At 40.6% G+C, this 17,434-nt stretch overlaps 1 protein-coding gene and 1 long non-coding RNA gene across 4 annotated transcripts in view; one reads left to right on the top strand and one right to left on the bottom strand.

Annotated features, from left to right (window-relative positions):
- The window catches only part of LOC138958595 (uncharacterized), a 58,011-nt gene that overhangs the window by 18,155 nt on the left and 22,422 nt on the right, over positions 1 to 17,434 (bottom strand). For all 3 annotated transcript variants that reach the window (XM_070329791.1, XM_070329793.1, XM_070329794.1), the window contains exons 3-9: positions 9,753 to 9,920; positions 9,315 to 9,371; positions 8,026 to 8,240; positions 7,520 to 7,582; positions 7,199 to 7,285; positions 6,645 to 6,749; positions 5,358 to 5,486 (exon numbers count right to left, since the gene is read on the bottom strand). In XM_070329791.1, the coding sequence (XP_070185892.1) occupies positions 5,358 to 5,486; positions 6,645 to 6,749; positions 7,199 to 7,285; positions 7,520 to 7,582; positions 8,026 to 8,240; positions 9,315 to 9,371; positions 9,753 to 9,843 (747 nt within the window). In that variant the 5' untranslated portion in view covers positions 9,844 to 9,920. The remainder of the gene's footprint in view (positions 1 to 5,357; positions 5,487 to 6,644; positions 6,750 to 7,198; positions 7,286 to 7,519; positions 7,583 to 8,025; positions 8,241 to 9,314; positions 9,372 to 9,752; positions 9,921 to 17,434) is intronic.
- Positions 11,596 to 16,973, top strand: LOC138958594 (uncharacterized). Its single transcript, XR_011453450.1, has 4 exons — positions 11,596 to 12,456; positions 13,257 to 13,486; positions 14,402 to 14,566; positions 15,886 to 16,973. It is a non-coding gene; the product is annotated as an uncharacterized lncRNA (long non-coding RNA).

Genomic DNA, 17,434 nt, shown 5'->3' with positions numbered 1-17,434 from the left:
ATCGGGGAGTCTGATACTAAATATGAACGGTAAGAATGCTCTGAACCCTACATGTTTTATATCCCCATCGTTTTTTAGTTCACATTTGCCCGACATGTTAATTTGCTGAGCGGGGTTTATGTCGTCTGCTACTTTGCTAGGCAAGAGCAATCGAACCACTGCAGTCTGCACTGACTGAGTCTGCACGCATGAGGTAATAAGTCTTATATATATATGGTAAGAACGTTCTGAACCCTACACGTTTTCGATTACGATTGTTCTTGCCTTGAAATAATAATTCGGAAACCATTCATTTACTGAACTGATGCAGTCGTATTTCAGTGTACATAGTCTGCTACGTATGACAGAGTCGATCGAGTCAGTCTTCAGGCCCTTCAATCAGGAGTGGGCTTATGATATGCTGGGTGATCTTAGAATAACCCTTTTTAGCGGATGAGCGTATGATACGAAGAGCGGGGCACGAGGTGAGTGTCTGCAGAAAAAATGTAATAACTCCTAAAATACTAATTATCCTGCAACCATATTACAGTTGTCAAAACCCGAAATGTAGCGCTACTTATTCACGTTGCTCTTTTTACAAAAAAATGCGTATCTATTGAATAACTATCCAAAACACAAGGCAGGTCGCTGATTTGTGGTCGGGTGCTCTTATGAAATACCCCCTGTGCGCTTATGATAGCTTGATTTTTCGGATCGGATGCGCTTATGACTGGTTTTTCGCTGCGCTGCCTAGTTTTTTGCTTGATGACCTGAATGATCTTAATTAAATGTTCTCATTTTACAGATCATGGATTATAGATGTTACCATTGTGGAGAAGGGTTCTCCATCTTCAAAGAAATCATAACCCACACAGTTGATAAACATGAAGCACATAAGCTTCGGTATTGTTTTGTTCAGCTTTACACGGAGTGCCTAGAACTTCCGAAAAGAGGCTGAAACGGAAATCTTCCCGGCTGTCAGGACCTACTGAACCGAGCAGGGGAGACCGCGGTGTTCGCCAGTACTTCCGTGTTGACGAAACCAAAGTGTTTTCCCATGTCAGACATGGGATTGAGCTAGAGTAGCTGATTAAGTGTGTGTGTGTGTGTGTGTGTGTGTGTGTGTGTGTGTGTGTGTGTGTGTGTGTGTGTGTGTAGGACATGCAAATGTGTAACATGCGAATGTACTGACTAAACAGTATGTCTTTTTTATGCTGTGAGACAATGTTAATGATAACCGGGATATATTATGACCTGACAAGGCTTCAATGACTGTACATGCAATTTAATTACAGTAAATTAATAATGTGTGTGTATGCGTGTGTGTGTAGGACATGCAAATGTGTAACATGCGAATGTACTGACTAAACAGTATGATGTCTTTTTTATGTTGTGAGACAATGTTCATGATAACCGGGACATATTATGACCAGACAAGGATTTAATGACTGTACATGCAATTTAATTACAGTTAATTAATATTAGAAAGTAAACTTATGAGAGAGAGAGAGAGAGAGAGAGAGACTGAGAGAGAGAGAGAGAGAGAGAGAGAGAGAGAGAGAGAGAGAGAAATTAATATTTTGCAGTTTTCTATGCTTTTATTAAAACCAATGATATGAAACTAATCTTGCGTCTTCATAAAACCAAAAGGAGTAAAATTAAAACTCTAACAAACAAGTGTTTATTTCCTTTTCACAAAGTTCATGATAACCGGGACATATTATGACCAGACAAGGCTTCAATGACTGTACATACAATTTAATTACAGTTAATTAATATTAGAAAGTATAGAAAGTAAACTTATGAGAGAGAAAGAGAGAGAGATTGAAATTAATATTTTGCAGTTTTCTATGCTTTTATTAAAATCAATAATATGAAACTAATCTTGCGTCTTCATAAAACCAAAAGGAGTAAAATTAAACTCTAACAAACAAGTGTTTGTTTCCTTTTCACAAAGTTCTGAACAGTAACTTTAAAGCGGTTGCAACATCAAAGGTGGATAAGAATCCTTAGATGTTTTTGTTTCCTGGGCAACCCTGCATCTACTTTTGACATGACGATCTCTTCCCTGTCTGAACTTGAACTCCACGCCACAAAACTGGCACCGAAACTCTGGCATTCACTAGTCTGATTGTCTACCCGCACTTAGAAACAGGAAGCATGCATGTATCCCCTGCACTGGGAGGGGGTGGGGGAGCTTTATTGCTTAGGTGAGCTTTGTAGGGAGCTATCTGTACCCACCAGTGTAGGATCGGCTTCTAAACACTACTTCTTGGATTTAGTTTTGTCGTGTGTGAAAATGTTTACCAACTAAAGCAAAATAACTGAGCAGTCTATAATTATTTCTTTCAGACAGAGCTCATTCCTTTCAAACTCTCATTGTTTTCAATTATAACTTCGAAATTGTGATCGAAATTCGGCTTTTCGTTCATGCTGCCGCTGATTTCGTGTGTGTATCTGCATGTATCGCATTTACTGAAAAGTTGCTGAGATATATGTATGATTTCTCATTTACACCCAGTGTGTAAGGAAAACATTGAATACGTTGACCTTTTTCACGACAGACAGATAACTACAGCCTTTACTTGTATGTAGATTGATGTTTTTCCTTTTTATATTCCTTTTAAAATTGATAAATATTTTTAAACCTTTCTCGGAACAGCTTTCGCAATTCATGTCCACCCACAGGCGCCGGACTATTCTGAATAACAGCGACTGCTCAAAGAACAACACCTTAAAAAAAACATGGCTTTAATTTAAATGTAGCAGCATTAACACTAAATGTTTGTTATAATGCAGTAAAACTATTACATATCTGATTATTCTTGTTCACCTATTTCGTCTCCTCTACCCCCGTGTATTGTATGTGCCTCTTGTTTTATCAGTTATGGACTGGGCAGAGCTGCGACTTCGGCTCTCAGTGTCAAATTTCCGAAGGCCGAGGGAGGTGTTTAACTAACCGTATCAGCACGCGCGCTTATCGTGCATTCCGAACGCGTGTTCTGGAGTGACTGACAGGGGCTCAAGTTCTCCCTTCCTTAAAAATAAGGGAGTCTGGACTGGACCGCGTCTGAACTGCATTGGTGCATGCTTCAGCCTGTGCTGAGTTAAAGCCTTCTTCGATGGGCACACTTTGGGGCATTCATCGCACGGAAAGCTCTGTGGTTTGCTGCTGCAGGAGTGCTGTGCAAGACTGGTCCTGCTCTGGTAAGTCTTCTTACAGGCAGCACAGCTGAATGGCTTCTTCTTTTCATGGCCGTTCAAGTCAGTGAGACTCCAGCGCGACTTGACTAACCAGCGCCTTTTTACAGATGAAACACTGGAAACCCTCTTCGTGAGTAGCCCTGATATGTCGCCTGAGATTTGGCAAGTGCTTGTAGGTGTTTCCACAAGCGGTACACAGGTGAGTCTTCCCCCTGTCCTTCTTCGCAGGCTTCGCAGGCGTGCTGCTGGCTGGGGGTGGTCCTGGGTCAGCCTGGGTAGTTTCCACTTGAATCTCCTGAGATATGTCCAGGTCAATACCACTGCCGTCCATGATCCCAGAATACTCCATCTACAAACAGAACGCATCTCAAACCCTATTAGTGTTTTTGTTTTCAAATCAACATTCCTTTATGAAAGTGGTGTGTGTTTTAGCTAGGATAATGAGCGTGAAATAATTGAGAGATGTCATTGAGGCTGCATTTTTGTCTAACCCTTTTTCTGTCTAGGCGCAATAGTGCAATTCTGGCTAGTTTGTCGGCAGTATTAGTAGGAAGTATAAAAAGACACAAAACATCTCACTATTGGTCGTACATTTGGTGAAGCAGAGAACTATATTATCTCTATACCTTCCTGTCACTGGAAGCAGCAACACTTGAAAGCATAAGTTCCCTTGACAAAAGTCATGCAAAGGGCTAAATAAAATAATGTGTAACATACGTTTTAGTAGCAACAAGGTAGCAAGAAAGTGGGAACTAAGCAGCGCAGCGAAAAACCAGTCATAAGCGCATCCGATCCGAAAAATCAAGCTATCATAAGCGCACAGGGGGGTATTTCATAAGAGCACCCAACCACAAATCAGCGACCTGCCTTGTGTTTTGGATAGTTATTCAATAGATACGCATTTTTTTGTAAAAAGAGCAACGTGAATAAGTAGCGCTACATTTCGGGTTTTGACAACTGTAATATGGTTGCAGGATAATTAGTATTTTAGGAGTTATTACATTTTTTCTGCAGACACTCACCTCGTGCCCCGCTCTTCGTATCATACGCTCATCCGCTAAAAAGGGTTATTCTAAGATCACCCAGCATATCATAAGCCCACTCCTGATTGAAGGGCCTGGTCTTCCAAACTGGTCTGGCTGGTACGTTATCCGAGTAACACTTGTGTTTTCTGTTAGCCGCTGGGAATTGTATACTATCTCATCATTTGGTAATGTGGATGATAAGCTACATGCCACTAACACGGCATATGAGAAAAATCTATGCAAGTCGGCGAAAATTAGATGAAACACAGCGGCTTCTATTTTAGATCAGTAGCACTGTGGCACAGGCACATGCAATCTGTCAGAAAAAAACAAAACATTTCTGCTTTAATTGAGAAGCAGGGAATTTATGGTCATTTGGTATTGTGGAGAATATAAGCTACATGTCATTAATTAATTCTGAGGATAAGAGCACAGTCTCGCTTAGGCAAAGGGCGGAAGAATACGCTCTGTGGAAAAGTTAGCGCACTCCAAGAGTGCGCTAACAGTTTTAGCGCATCGCCATTAGCCAATCAACTGGTTCACATCAGTCATGTGACACCAGTACTTTCTGACAATTATTATTATTATTATTATTATTATTATTATTATTATTATTATTATTATTATTATTATTATTAAGTACACTGAGTCGCACACACATCGTCACTACCCGGCGTGAATGCATACACACGATCACAGACAGACGGACAGACAGACAGACAACAGACAGACAGACAGACAGAGACACACAGACAGACAGAGACACACACATGAAGACTCAGACTCAAACTCATCGTCACTACCCGGCGTGAATGCATACACACGGTCACAGACAGACGGACAGACAGACAGACAGACAGACAGACAGACACTCACACACACACACACACATGAAGACTCGGACTCAAACTCAGCCAGACACGCAAACAGATGTACAGAAAGACAGGCAGAAAGGCGGTCATACAGGCAACCAGATAGACAAACAAACACTTACAAAAACAGACGGACACACACAGATACATAAAGAGGCATCCTTCTTTTCACAAGAATTTGTGATACTCTTGACAACTCCCCCCCCCCCCCCAAAACAAAAACAAAAAAAAACCGAGAAAAAAAACGAAAAAAAACCCCGGTTCCTCGGTGGCTCACCCAGACAGTGATGTTATATTCGAGAAAGGCACTCTCGGCGGAGTCAAATGCTTCAAAATTCAACTCGTGTCCCACTCTTATTTCTCCGTTCTGTTTGTCGTCCATTTTGAACCAGTCTTTATCGGTTGTCTGAAAGACAAATAGTATTCGGTTAGAGTCAAAAAAGCATGAAAGCAATATGAGTTGTATCAGGTTTATTCAACTTCATTAAAGGCAGAGTAAGCCTCCCGTAAACCATCACAGATACGGTCAGGCTTTTACACACAGTACAAACACCATTTCATTTAAACACTCACCAATTGAGAACATCCTAGGTGCCCTCCGTAAAGAGCGAACAATTTTCAAAGAATTTATTTTTGCGTGGTTTATCTTACCCCTGAGCCATCGTGAACCCGTGTGATCCAGTTTTCCCTTTTCACAATGCAGTCGTCATAGTTAGTGATTTGAATGCGACTCGACGTGAGCTTATCTACAATAGCACGTTTTTTTTTATGCACGAAACAACGGCTGTGGTTCACAAGAACTCTAGCGATGGCTTTTGACTGTTGAGAGGAACGGCGATTTGCACTGATAAACCGGCCGTCGTCTGCTACGACCCTTGCGTGACCCTGCTTCCGGGCTTTTCTTTTTTTAAACTTTCACAACTTCGAATTGTTCTGATCTTGTCTTGATGAAAAACGAATTCTTTTATGATTAAAGAATGTTTGTGTAACAAGCTGTCAATTTATTATTTAGATTTTAAAAGTTAGGTCTAGCGCAAAAACGAGGCGCCGTTGTTGTTAACGGAACAAGTCTACGAAAATAAATTCTTTGAAAATGTCTCACGCTCGACAGAAAGCAGCCAGGATGTTCCCGTTCGGTGAGCGTTCAAATGGAAGTATGCGTGTACTGTATTTAGACGCTCGGGGAGCTCTGTGATGGTTTACGGGAGGCTTACTGTGCCTTTAAGTAAAAAGAAGAGAGAAAGAGAGAGAGAGAGAGAGAGAGAGAGCGGGAGAGAGAGAGAGAAAGAGACAGACAGAGAGAAAGAGATAGAGAGAGATAGAGAGAGAGAGTGAGAGAGACAGAGACAGACAGACAGACAGACAGACAGACAGAGACAAACATGTATACAAACTGACAGACAGCCATACAGCCAGCCAGCCAGACAGACATACAGACAGACAGACAGACAGACATACAGACAGCCATACATCCATACAGCCAGCCAGCCAGCCAGCCAGCCAGACAGCCAGACAGACAGACAGAGACCAAAACAGAGACATAGATGTACAGAAAGAGCCTCACCGATCTCATGCTAAACTCGTGAATGTCACTTTCGCTGGATGTAACGACATCCTTGTCAGTGGCGTTGTCTCTCAGTCTCATCACAAACGTCTCTGTCCACGCGTCCTGGCAACAAAAAGACAATACATAAATTAGTGTTCTGACAAGTTATGTCAGAGTGCCAAAAAACAACAACAATAACAAAACAACCACAACAAATCAACGAAAACCCGGTATATTTTACGAAATGAAATGTTATAGTTATATACCAGAGCAAAGTATGCTGACCAACAAAATACCCTCCTCACTGCCAGGTTCCAATCAGTGACAGCATGTACCTTAATCGGGGAAAAAACCTAAATACTTCAATCATTTGCGACTGTCAGGTGTTTGATCTGGTTATACACAGTGAGCCTTATATCAAAGGAAAGTGCCGAGTCTAAGGAACACAACGATACCAAAATCAAGACTATTGGTCAAGAAATAAGGAAGTACGAAGCAATTGAAAACTGCGACTATCTTACGTAACAGCTTTGTAAATCTCCACCTTAAAAACACATTTTGCTCTTGCTCACCTCTGATATGGATACATTGAAGGGTGCCCCGATAAACTCGGGTGCAAACTCGTTAACTGCCGTGATAGAGACGAAAAACTCATACGTCTGCAAAAGATCAGATGAAAAGAATTAGAGTCGAAACTGCGATCGGCTCTGATGGACGAACATACGGGATAGGGTTTTACACACACACACACGCACACACACACACACACACACACACACACACACACACACACACACACACACACACACACACACACACACACACACACACACACATACTACCGTTCAATCACACAGACAGACACTCATACGCACACACGCTGTCCAACATACCGTCTCTGGTTGGCCCTCTGTCTTGCATGTAAGTAAGTACCTCAGGTTGGACAGTTTGACACCCTGAAAACATGCCAGTGGGGATAAGAGACAAACGGACAGTCCAAGTGTCGGCACACCCACCCACCCCCCCGCCCCCCCCCCCCCCCCCCCCCACACACACGCTCGCTCCGGCGCACGCACGCATATACACACACAAACACACATACACGCAGGCTCCGGCGCACACACGCACACACACACACACACACACACAAACACGCACGCTCCAGCGCACGCACGCACACACACACACACACACATACACACACGCACACACACACACACACACACAGACCCCTCTCACACACACACACACACACGCTCCGGTGCACACACGCACACACACACACACGCACGCTCCGGCGCACACACGCACGCACACACACGCACACACACACACACACCCCCTCTCTCTCTCACACACACACACACAATCACACACAATCACACACAGAGACGTCTACCCATCTTGTGAAGAAAAACTCCAGGTCCAGCACTTTGTGAAGGACAATGGAATGGTTGTCGGATCCCAGACTGCGGTTGATTATCACGGCATCCTCCAACCAGGCACGCATACCGTTTAACTGCAGCGGGTTCGATGGTGTCGGCAGGTCAATGATGTCTAGCTTTTTTGTCCATGTGATGTTTTCCTCCGCTGTCATGTTGCCCAGCACAATGCCTGCAATATAAAAAGGCTATATTACGACTCTTTAAACTAGCCGGTTTATTTTGATTGATTATTCCAACATTGTTTATTCCATATTTCATCATTTTACTTTTAGTCATTATTTGTGTGTGTGCGTATATATATATCTGTATATATATACGACTTGTGTGTGTGTGTGTGTGTGTGTGTGTGTGTGTGTGTGTGTGTGTGTGTGTGTGTGTGTGTGTGTGTGTGTGTGTGTGTGTGTTCGCGATGCGCGGCCAAAGTTCTCGATGGATCTGCTTCAAATTTGGTGGGCATATTCAGGTAGACCCCGGACACAACCTGGTCGATGAGAATTTTCAACACGTGCTCTCAGCGCGCAGCGCTGAACCGATTTTGGTTTTTCTGTTCATCTTCCCAGATCCATTCCCAGTAACTCTTCCTTATCTTCTCCAGTGTTTTGCGTTTATCTCCCTTCCTTCGTGTGGCGTCAATCCATATTCCCGTTACTATTTTTAGAAGGTCACTGTCCACAACGCTCAATCCATAGTCCCATTACTATTTTTAGAAGTTTTCCTTCGTGTGGCGTCAATCGCGTACGGTGCGCCACTCACCCGGCAAAGCCGGGTACCCGGCGAAGCCGGCGTACGGTGCGCCACTCCGCACCCGGCGAAGCCGGGTATTCGGCTCTACTTCTTCCCGGCGAAGCCGGCTACCCGGCGAAGCGGGTATTCATCTAGTATATATAGAGGCTCGTGAGTCCCTTGATATTCATCCGCTGGGTCTTGACTGAAATACAAGCCATATAAAAACCACTCGTGTTGTAACCTTTCTCTCTCTCTCTCTCTCTCTCTCTCTCTCTCTCTCTCTCTCTCTCTCTCTCTCTCTCTCTCTCTCTATATATATATATATATATATATATATATATATATATATATATTATATAATATATATATATATATATATATATATATATGTGTGTGTGTGTGTGTGTGTGTGTGTGTGTGTGTGTGTGACTGAGTGGGTGTGCGCGCGAAAAAAGGAACCAATAAGGCGATCTGTTAAATTCCGGCTTGAGTTGCAACACAGTTATCTTTTCCATACCTGGGTTGTCCGTTTCCAAGACCCTTGCTATATCGAAGATCTGTGTTCCGCAAGATTCTGAAACACATATGCAGACAGTAAAGCACACACACACACACACACACACACACACTAAAACACACACACACACACTAAAACACACAAAAACACACACACACGCACGCACGCATGCACGCGCGCACGCACACACGCTCATACTCTTACACACACACACACACACACACACACACGCACGCACGCACTCACGCCACATACGCACGCACATACACCGAGATAGACGCGGTGCATGCCGAATGTGCAAAAGCGGGGGTGTGGAGGAGGAAATAGGCTAAAATATGTTTCAGGCTGGTTCAGATTGAGAGCAAGGACTGCAGAAATCCATACTCGTATATAACACAGTAACAATGACAGACTGGCAGCAAAACATTATCTTCTTACCTGAAAGATAAGGTAGACATAAGAGCAAAGCAAGCGTGGCGATCTGAGCTGCACCCATCGCGAGCAGATCAGAAGAATTCTTCGGTGTCATCACAAAGCTTGCATAATGATCCAACAATGTCCTGGTTATCTGTCACATCTGCAGGATGCTCTCAATGTTTGCTACACCTGTGTGCAAAAAGACAAGAACAACTTTGGTCTCACCATTTCCAACTAGTTTACACAAAAAATGAACAAGTATAATGACATTAGTATTAGAAGCATGAAAGAGAAGACGATGGCCAGCACTGACATTGCGACCACCTCCAACAACAACACTGACAAGATCAAGAAGAAGAAGAAGAAAACAACAACAACAACTACTACAACAACAACAACAACAACAACAACAACAACAACAACAACAACAACAACAACAACAACAACAACAACAAGATAATCTAAGCAAAAGCACATTGATTTCTCCATCATCGAAAATGTTGGGAAATAACTCTGTCAAGTTGTTATGGGTTGCGGAAGAGTTGCTTTCCCTTGTATTCCATGGAAACACTGAGTCAAGCTACACGTGACATTGTATTGGCCAATCACCACTAGCAAACGGCGACGACCTCCCAGCCAGCATGATTCTGCGTGACGCATGCGTTATTTCTGCGTTTTTCATGCGGGGATGCGTACGGCCTCGTGACACCTTCGCTTCGCGCGCGTTACTTTTCGCCAACTTTTACGCAGATTGTCGCATTCGAAACGACTTCACCACGCAGTGTTTAGCACGCATGGATTCAATGAAAAGGTGATTGCAATTTTTGTTTTTCCTAATTTTATACCGTGGGTTTATGCATTTACTTCATGAAATAATTTATTATATTTTATGTTATTAAAAAATATTTACTTTTAAATTTTGGTTATGAATAGTTATTCTTCTTCAAAAACTTCTTTTTTTTTGTTTTTGAAAAAAAATTGCATAAAAACTTTCAATCCGTTATTTTTCAGTTTATCTTAAGACAGTTTCGGTTAAAAAAAATGCATTTAAAAGTTTAATAAAAATATTTTTATTTTATGTAATGGTTTTCCCATTTAATTTTTATTTAATCATTTTGTTATTACCAACATTTATTTGCTTAATTGTTATCCTGATTATTTTTATCTTAAAATAAATATGATTATTTTAATTTGTATTATCATTATAATTGTTTTAGCATGTAATATAATTATTGTAATGGGGATTTGGTATTGTTGTAGGAATCAGCTTTCCACAAAATAATGTCGTGGAAAAATCTAGGCAAAGCATAATAAAAATATTATATGAACAGAAAAGATAACTGAAATCTATATGAACACCCATAACAAAACGATAAAAACATTTAAAAAATTCAGATTAAACAAAAAAATGTAAACTAAAGTAACTTTGAAACTAATTATCTACTCAAAATAAAGGCTGATGTTAATGGTTACATAAAATTTGTTCTCAGCATATTTTCATTTTATTTTATTTTGCTTTGGAAGAAAATCTAAGTTCAATTTCAGGGGAGACAGTTACCTTGACTGAAAAGAGCAATTTATTGAAGTTATTTCCCTTGTCTGTCAGACAATCTCCAACTTCCTGTTGGCAAGAAGTCTGTCAAATCCACATTGTATCGGCGTTTTTTTGCTTTTTCTTCATATTGACTTGTATTTTTGACTTGCTTATTGGATGCAAGGTAATCTTATCCTTCTCTCTGAAATGAAGATTGACTTCTTTCAAGAATAGGTAAGTTGATCAACTGAAGGAAAGATTTGGGAATTTGAATTTTTGATAGCTCGCGGCTTCGGCTTCCGAGTTTGATGGCAGAGAGAATTTCTCACACTTTCGATTTTTTTTTCGCCTAGAAGAACACTGTTCTATTCATTCATGTTTGTTTTGTCTGAAAGATGGATGAATGAACTAACTTTTCCAAAAACATAAAGTTGATTGATGCAGTGGTTTGTTTTTAAGGAGTTGTGGAAGAGTGAAAATACCATCCGAATCCCGATTCGCGGGTCGCTCACGGCACCATAAAAACTGAATTTTCGTTTATCATTTTATGTCTCATTGTCTGTTTCTTGGTGAACTTTGGTTGGTTCCTAATCTGGTCGAGTCATTGCGGCAGCAGTTGTCAGGAGCTTTAGTAGTAATACTAATAGGCTCTTCATATATCTGTTTTTTTTTTATTTGTATCTTTTTATTTTTCCACAGATGTTCAACTTTCAGTTCCGCATACTGACATAGAGTCATAGTCATAGTGGAATATTCTGTGTCTGAGTCTCGGAAAAGAGAAAAATTACCCTTGTTCCCGAGGCATGCATAGACTAGAGAGGCAGGCAGAGGCTGTGTCAGCGTGTGCAGTGATAAAGTTGAAAAACAGATTTTTTTGAAATAAAAATAAAAAATACATCACAGAGAAAATAAATATACTAATTTAGTGAAATTGAGATGCTTATATTTAATAATTAATATTCCAGTTTTGATGTTTGCGTGTTACTGTTACTGTTAGGTTTGGGAATCAATGTGATCCTATTTAACTTCCAAGTATTTATTTTTTCAGAAAGCTTTGACTTGAGTATGACGGTGCTCACTGCTTGTTTGAACTGAAGGTGAAGAAAGCTGAGATGGACAGTGACCTTAACACCGCCACCGATGCCAGTAACGCAGACTGTCGTTCCGTCCCGGCAAGGTGAAGATGAACAGGTATGGCTCGATAGCAATGAGTGTCTCATTCAGAGTCATTGATAGTGACACTGACAGCGTCTTTTTGTTCTGTGACTTTGGCTTATTTTGTGTTTTATTCTTTTAGTTATAACCAGATGTGTCAAACAAATTCAGCTGATCTCTTTTACTGTTTTAGTGAAACAAATGTATTGTTTCCAGCAAAGGGAAAAAAAATCGGGTGGGGGCGGTTGGTCGATTTTATTTTTATATTTAAATTTTTATTTTATTTTAATAGTTTTATTGATGTTTGTTTTTAATTAACACAGGCATCTCATTGATGAGAAAGTGTGAACTGTGTCCGCGGGATGCCAGAGAAGAGTAACTTTTCATCCAAAGTCTGCAAAATTGAATTTAAAATTTAACCTTTTTGATGAATATTTTTGAATGAATACAAAAAGTTCTAGTGTTTGGAGGAAAAGTTAAGGTCAGTTCAACTTTAAACAAGGATTTTTAGTGTGTGTTTGTTCTTCTGTCTAAAAAAAATTTTTTTAAAAATCTGCTTGAAGTAAATACACACAAAAATTTTCATCTCCAACTGCTGAGTCCCTACATCTTTTTACCCCATCAAATGCCACTCTGTATGCCCCTTTAAAAATTGATTGCAATATATATATTCCTCATCTTCTCCTGAATTCAAAAATATAGAGATGTCACGTTTACTTTGAACATTTGCTCAGATTGTTTTTTAGTGCTGATGGTTTCTTTTCAGGCCGACAGATTGTCTAAAATATGTATTGCTTCATGTAAATGACTTTTTGTTCTTCTTTTCTTCCATTCAGCGGACACAAGACTACGAGCAGAGCAGAGCGGCAAGATAAACATCAGTTCTTGCTGCTGGAGAAGGTTCTACAGGAGCAGATGGACCTGATGCGACTAATTTAGTAATTGGTCGCCAAAGAATCATGGTGGAGCCAGAGCCTGTGCTACTGTTCGATGGAGTCATCTTTTTACTGTTGAGTGTGGAAGATGTTGAAGGCACATGATGGATCTGTCGAAGGAGTGATCACTGGTAGGTGGCTTTGAATGCTATTGTTGAAGCAGACCAGTCATGCCTGTGCTATTTTCCCCAGATAACTGTAGCAAGATCTTGTGAGAGTGACATGTTATTGTTAGACGCTCTTTAGGCTTTAAATGTTACCTTGAGTGTGTGCTTTTTGGAGGATGCCAGATGTCATCACGGTTCACGGGTGTATCTTAACTGTTCATCAGTTCTCAGTCATGACCAGTTTCCCATTATCCTGGGAATTCATGCAAGGTTTATGCGTATTGGTCACATTTGTGAATTTAACCAACACATTTTGATGATAAAACTATGCTTATGGGTACGCACAATGATGGGCCTCTTTTTCTCATGTGGGGTGCGGAAAATGCATGCACCACTTTGTTTTCTGTGATCATTGCATCTGTGAGAAATAATGCAAATATTGCTCTGTGGCCAGAGCTGCCATCTGCTAGGTTTTCAGGGATGTAACAGAAATTGCTACGCTGTTTCCTCAAGTTCAAAATTGCAAGTGCTACACTCAAGCAAATAATCACAAACATGCAACAGTGCCTTCTTGTGAGTTCTGATTCTCACTTTGTGTAGGCATCGGATTATGGGTCAGAAAAAAATTGTCCACACTGAATAGTATCACGGTTGACGCTCTCTTCTAACTATGTTTGTGCTTTCCAAATGAAGATTTGTGAGATAGTATTGAATGATTGATGCAGGTCACCTGAGGTGTGTGATTACATTTTATGACAATGCTACACTCAATCACCATTTGCTCTTCTGAAAACTTTTTTTTTTTAAAGCAAGTGCGATTATTGATTTTTTGTTCCAGGTGACAGTATGATGCTTCCAGATTGAATTGTTTGTATGTGAAGAAGAGCTGTCTGAATATTTGATTTTTGGAATTCAGTTGGCTTGTTTTGTTTGTTTCAGATCCATGACCATGAGCTCGGTGTGGTTGGTGGACATGAACTAAAGACGACTACTGATGCTGTGATGACGAAGGTGTTCCATAGGCTACACGGTTGCTGACAGGGGGCTCTGGGGGAGGGCAGGGAAAGAGACCATGGTGTACGCTGCGACTAAAAGCCATCGACAGTGAGTTGTTTTTCATAATTTGTAAAATCATCCTGGTCCTTTTAGGAAGAAGATAAAATCCATGTCTACAAAACAACAAGTTATTTCTGTCTCAAATTTTGTTCTTTGGAATCAATTTTAAATTTGCCATGTTTCACATGTGAATGATAGTTGTCAAAGCTTTTACGCTTAACATTAAATTGCTAGAAGCCAAGTTCCTGAGCTCATTTGTCAGTGTCATGGATTTTCGACTACATACGAAATAAGGATGTTAGCAAATGGTATGATGTCGTCACATATGCGTCTGCACGTCACAGTACATGTATTATGAATTTCCGAAGGCCCCCAAAGAAAAAGTCATAGTAAAGGTAACTTTAACCACTTGACTGCCTTATGACGGGTATACCAGTCATGCGCTTGTGCAGCCGCAGCGCCTTAGGACGGGTAAACCCGTCTTCTCCGTTCCGGGATTTTCCAGAAATGCTACGTCACTGCTGACACACAAATAGCAGCCAATGGCTTGGTAGGATACCTCATTCTCATGAATAAACATAAATGGTGACGCGGTTTTGCGTTTGAAGGCTATTTTCGGCCTTGTCGACAGGGTATGGGAGAGAAATCTCGACTCGTCAAAATGGCTAACGGTGACTGTCGACCAGGCCCTAGTAGGGAAAAACAAAGCCGGACTGACGCTACAGGCGGTGCAAATGATTATGGATACTGACAGGGGAAGGGGGAGATCTTCTTTCGGACAATTCGTTGGAAACAGGTAGATGACAGTGATTATAATCCTTTCTTGGAGCGAGCAAAACAGCCACCTGTGTTTGATCCACAGGCACCGGAAGATGCGCCGGGCTGATTTTTCAAAAGTTCATATTTAAACATCATTATAAGCCAAACTAATTATCATTTCCATGATTAGACACTAAAAACAGATTCTTGGTTCAATTTCCTTTAAAAACAACATAGGTTTTACTTACCTACCTACTGCCAGTTTGAAGCTAGATTTTTTTGTGAATTATTACACCCCAAACTCCAATATTCCCTGGCAGTCAGGAATGCACATACCCAAGTTTTGATTGGCAGCGAAAGGGTTAAAACAAATATTAGGGTAGGTATTTTTTTTTACTTCTCTTCTACAAGGATTACAATGTGTTGTAATTTCCTAACTCAAGTATAGTTGGTGTGTTGTAAAAGCGTATGGTGTGTATGCAAGTTTGTGTGTCTGTATGATTTTTAGCAAGTTTACAGGCGTCAGGAAATAAACTTGAGACTTTTCTCAAATCAGTGATAGTTGTTTGATGATCTAAGTTCATGTTATTTTTTGTTTTGTCATGCAGAGGCTGTTCCGTGAAGCTGTACGGGTGCCACAGGTCAAGACCTTGAAGACGGCCGTTCAAGACTGGTTTTTGGAAGCCTGTGATAAAAGAAAGAGACAACAGGCCATGGAAGAGCCTTCATGATTTGGTTTGCAGTAATTGAACTTTGTAATCTCTGTAGGCTTTATTTGATGAATGTAAGATTTGACTCGCCTGAGAAATTGCTAGTGAGTAATTGTATTTCACAGTTCAGGTCTGTGTGGCTGATGGGTAATGTACAGAAGAGTCTGGGGTTTTGTTGGACATTATTTAAGCTAAGCTTTAAACTTCACACTCTTCTACAGATGATGTTCAGACATGATGTACCCTTTTAGGTTGTGTCAGAACGACAGAAGACTAAACTGGAAGTGCTCAACTACCATTACTATCAGTGGAGACGCATGGATGCATTTGAACTTTTCTTGTGGGTATCCCATACTAAAAATATAGAATACATGATTCTGGAAAAGCTGTTCAAGGGCACTTACACACTATATTCGATTTTTAATACACGACTCAAACCTTCAGGCTAAATTAAAATGAATAAAATACAAGTATAAAGAGTTCAGAAAAGAAGAAAACAAAAAGTGAACAAATAGAAAGAAAAGGTTTTAACAATTCCTTGTCATTTATGGGAGTCGAACGCAAACAACCTAGGCAGCTTGAAGGAGACAATGCATGATGCGGGTTTTTGTTGTTCTTTATTATTTTTTGGAGTTGAGTTGAGAATTTAGAAGCGAGACTAGAAATATACTTTTTTTTTTTTGCTGTTAAAACCGTTATGATTGGATTTCTATAGATGTAAGTCTTGGTGCACCTGATAAAAATTTAGCCCTTGAATGCAGGCAGTGTAAGGTAAATGAAGCAAAGTTCTCTACGAAACAGCAAAAAAAATGCATTTCAATTATATTGATCCTCGCCACCTTATTTTGTTTGCTGAGCAGCTGGCCGCTGGAGACTTGTCTATCATTTTGTGAGTAAGCTGCGTGTTTTACATCCATTTTGAGATGGCAAACCTATGTTTTACGCAGTCTGATAAGTTTTTTTTAATTTATGAGTTTTATGTCATGTTTTTTGAGTCACTTGAGAAAAAGTGACTCTATGTAATCGGTCAGTGTTAGTCTGTCCGGCCGGCCGTCCGGCCGTCCGTAGACACCACCACTATCAAAGCGATCGGGCTCATATTTTGTTTAGTCGTGACCTCCAATGACCTCTACACTTTAACGATGGTTTTGTTGACCTTTGACCTTTTTCAAGGTCACAGGTCAGCGTCAAAGGAAAAATTAGACATTTTATATCTTTGACAAAGTTCATCGGATGTGATTGAAACTTTGTAGGATTATTCTTTACATCAAAGTATTTACATCTGTAGCCTTTTACGAACGTTATCAGAAAAACAAGGGAGATAACTAGCCTTTTCTGTTCGGCAACACACAACTTAACGTTGGGCTTTTCTCGGAAACTATAAAAGTGACCGGGCTCAAATTTTATGTGAACGTGACTCATTGTGTTGTGAATAGCAATTTCTTCC

The sequence above is a fragment of the Littorina saxatilis genome, linkage group LG2, assembly GCF_037325665.1.
Source record: "Littorina saxatilis isolate snail1 linkage group LG2, US_GU_Lsax_2.0, whole genome shotgun sequence".
NCBI lineage: Eukaryota > Metazoa > Mollusca > Gastropoda > Littorinimorpha > Littorinidae > Littorina > Littorina saxatilis.
This window is presented reverse-complemented; position numbering and strand designations above follow the sequence as displayed.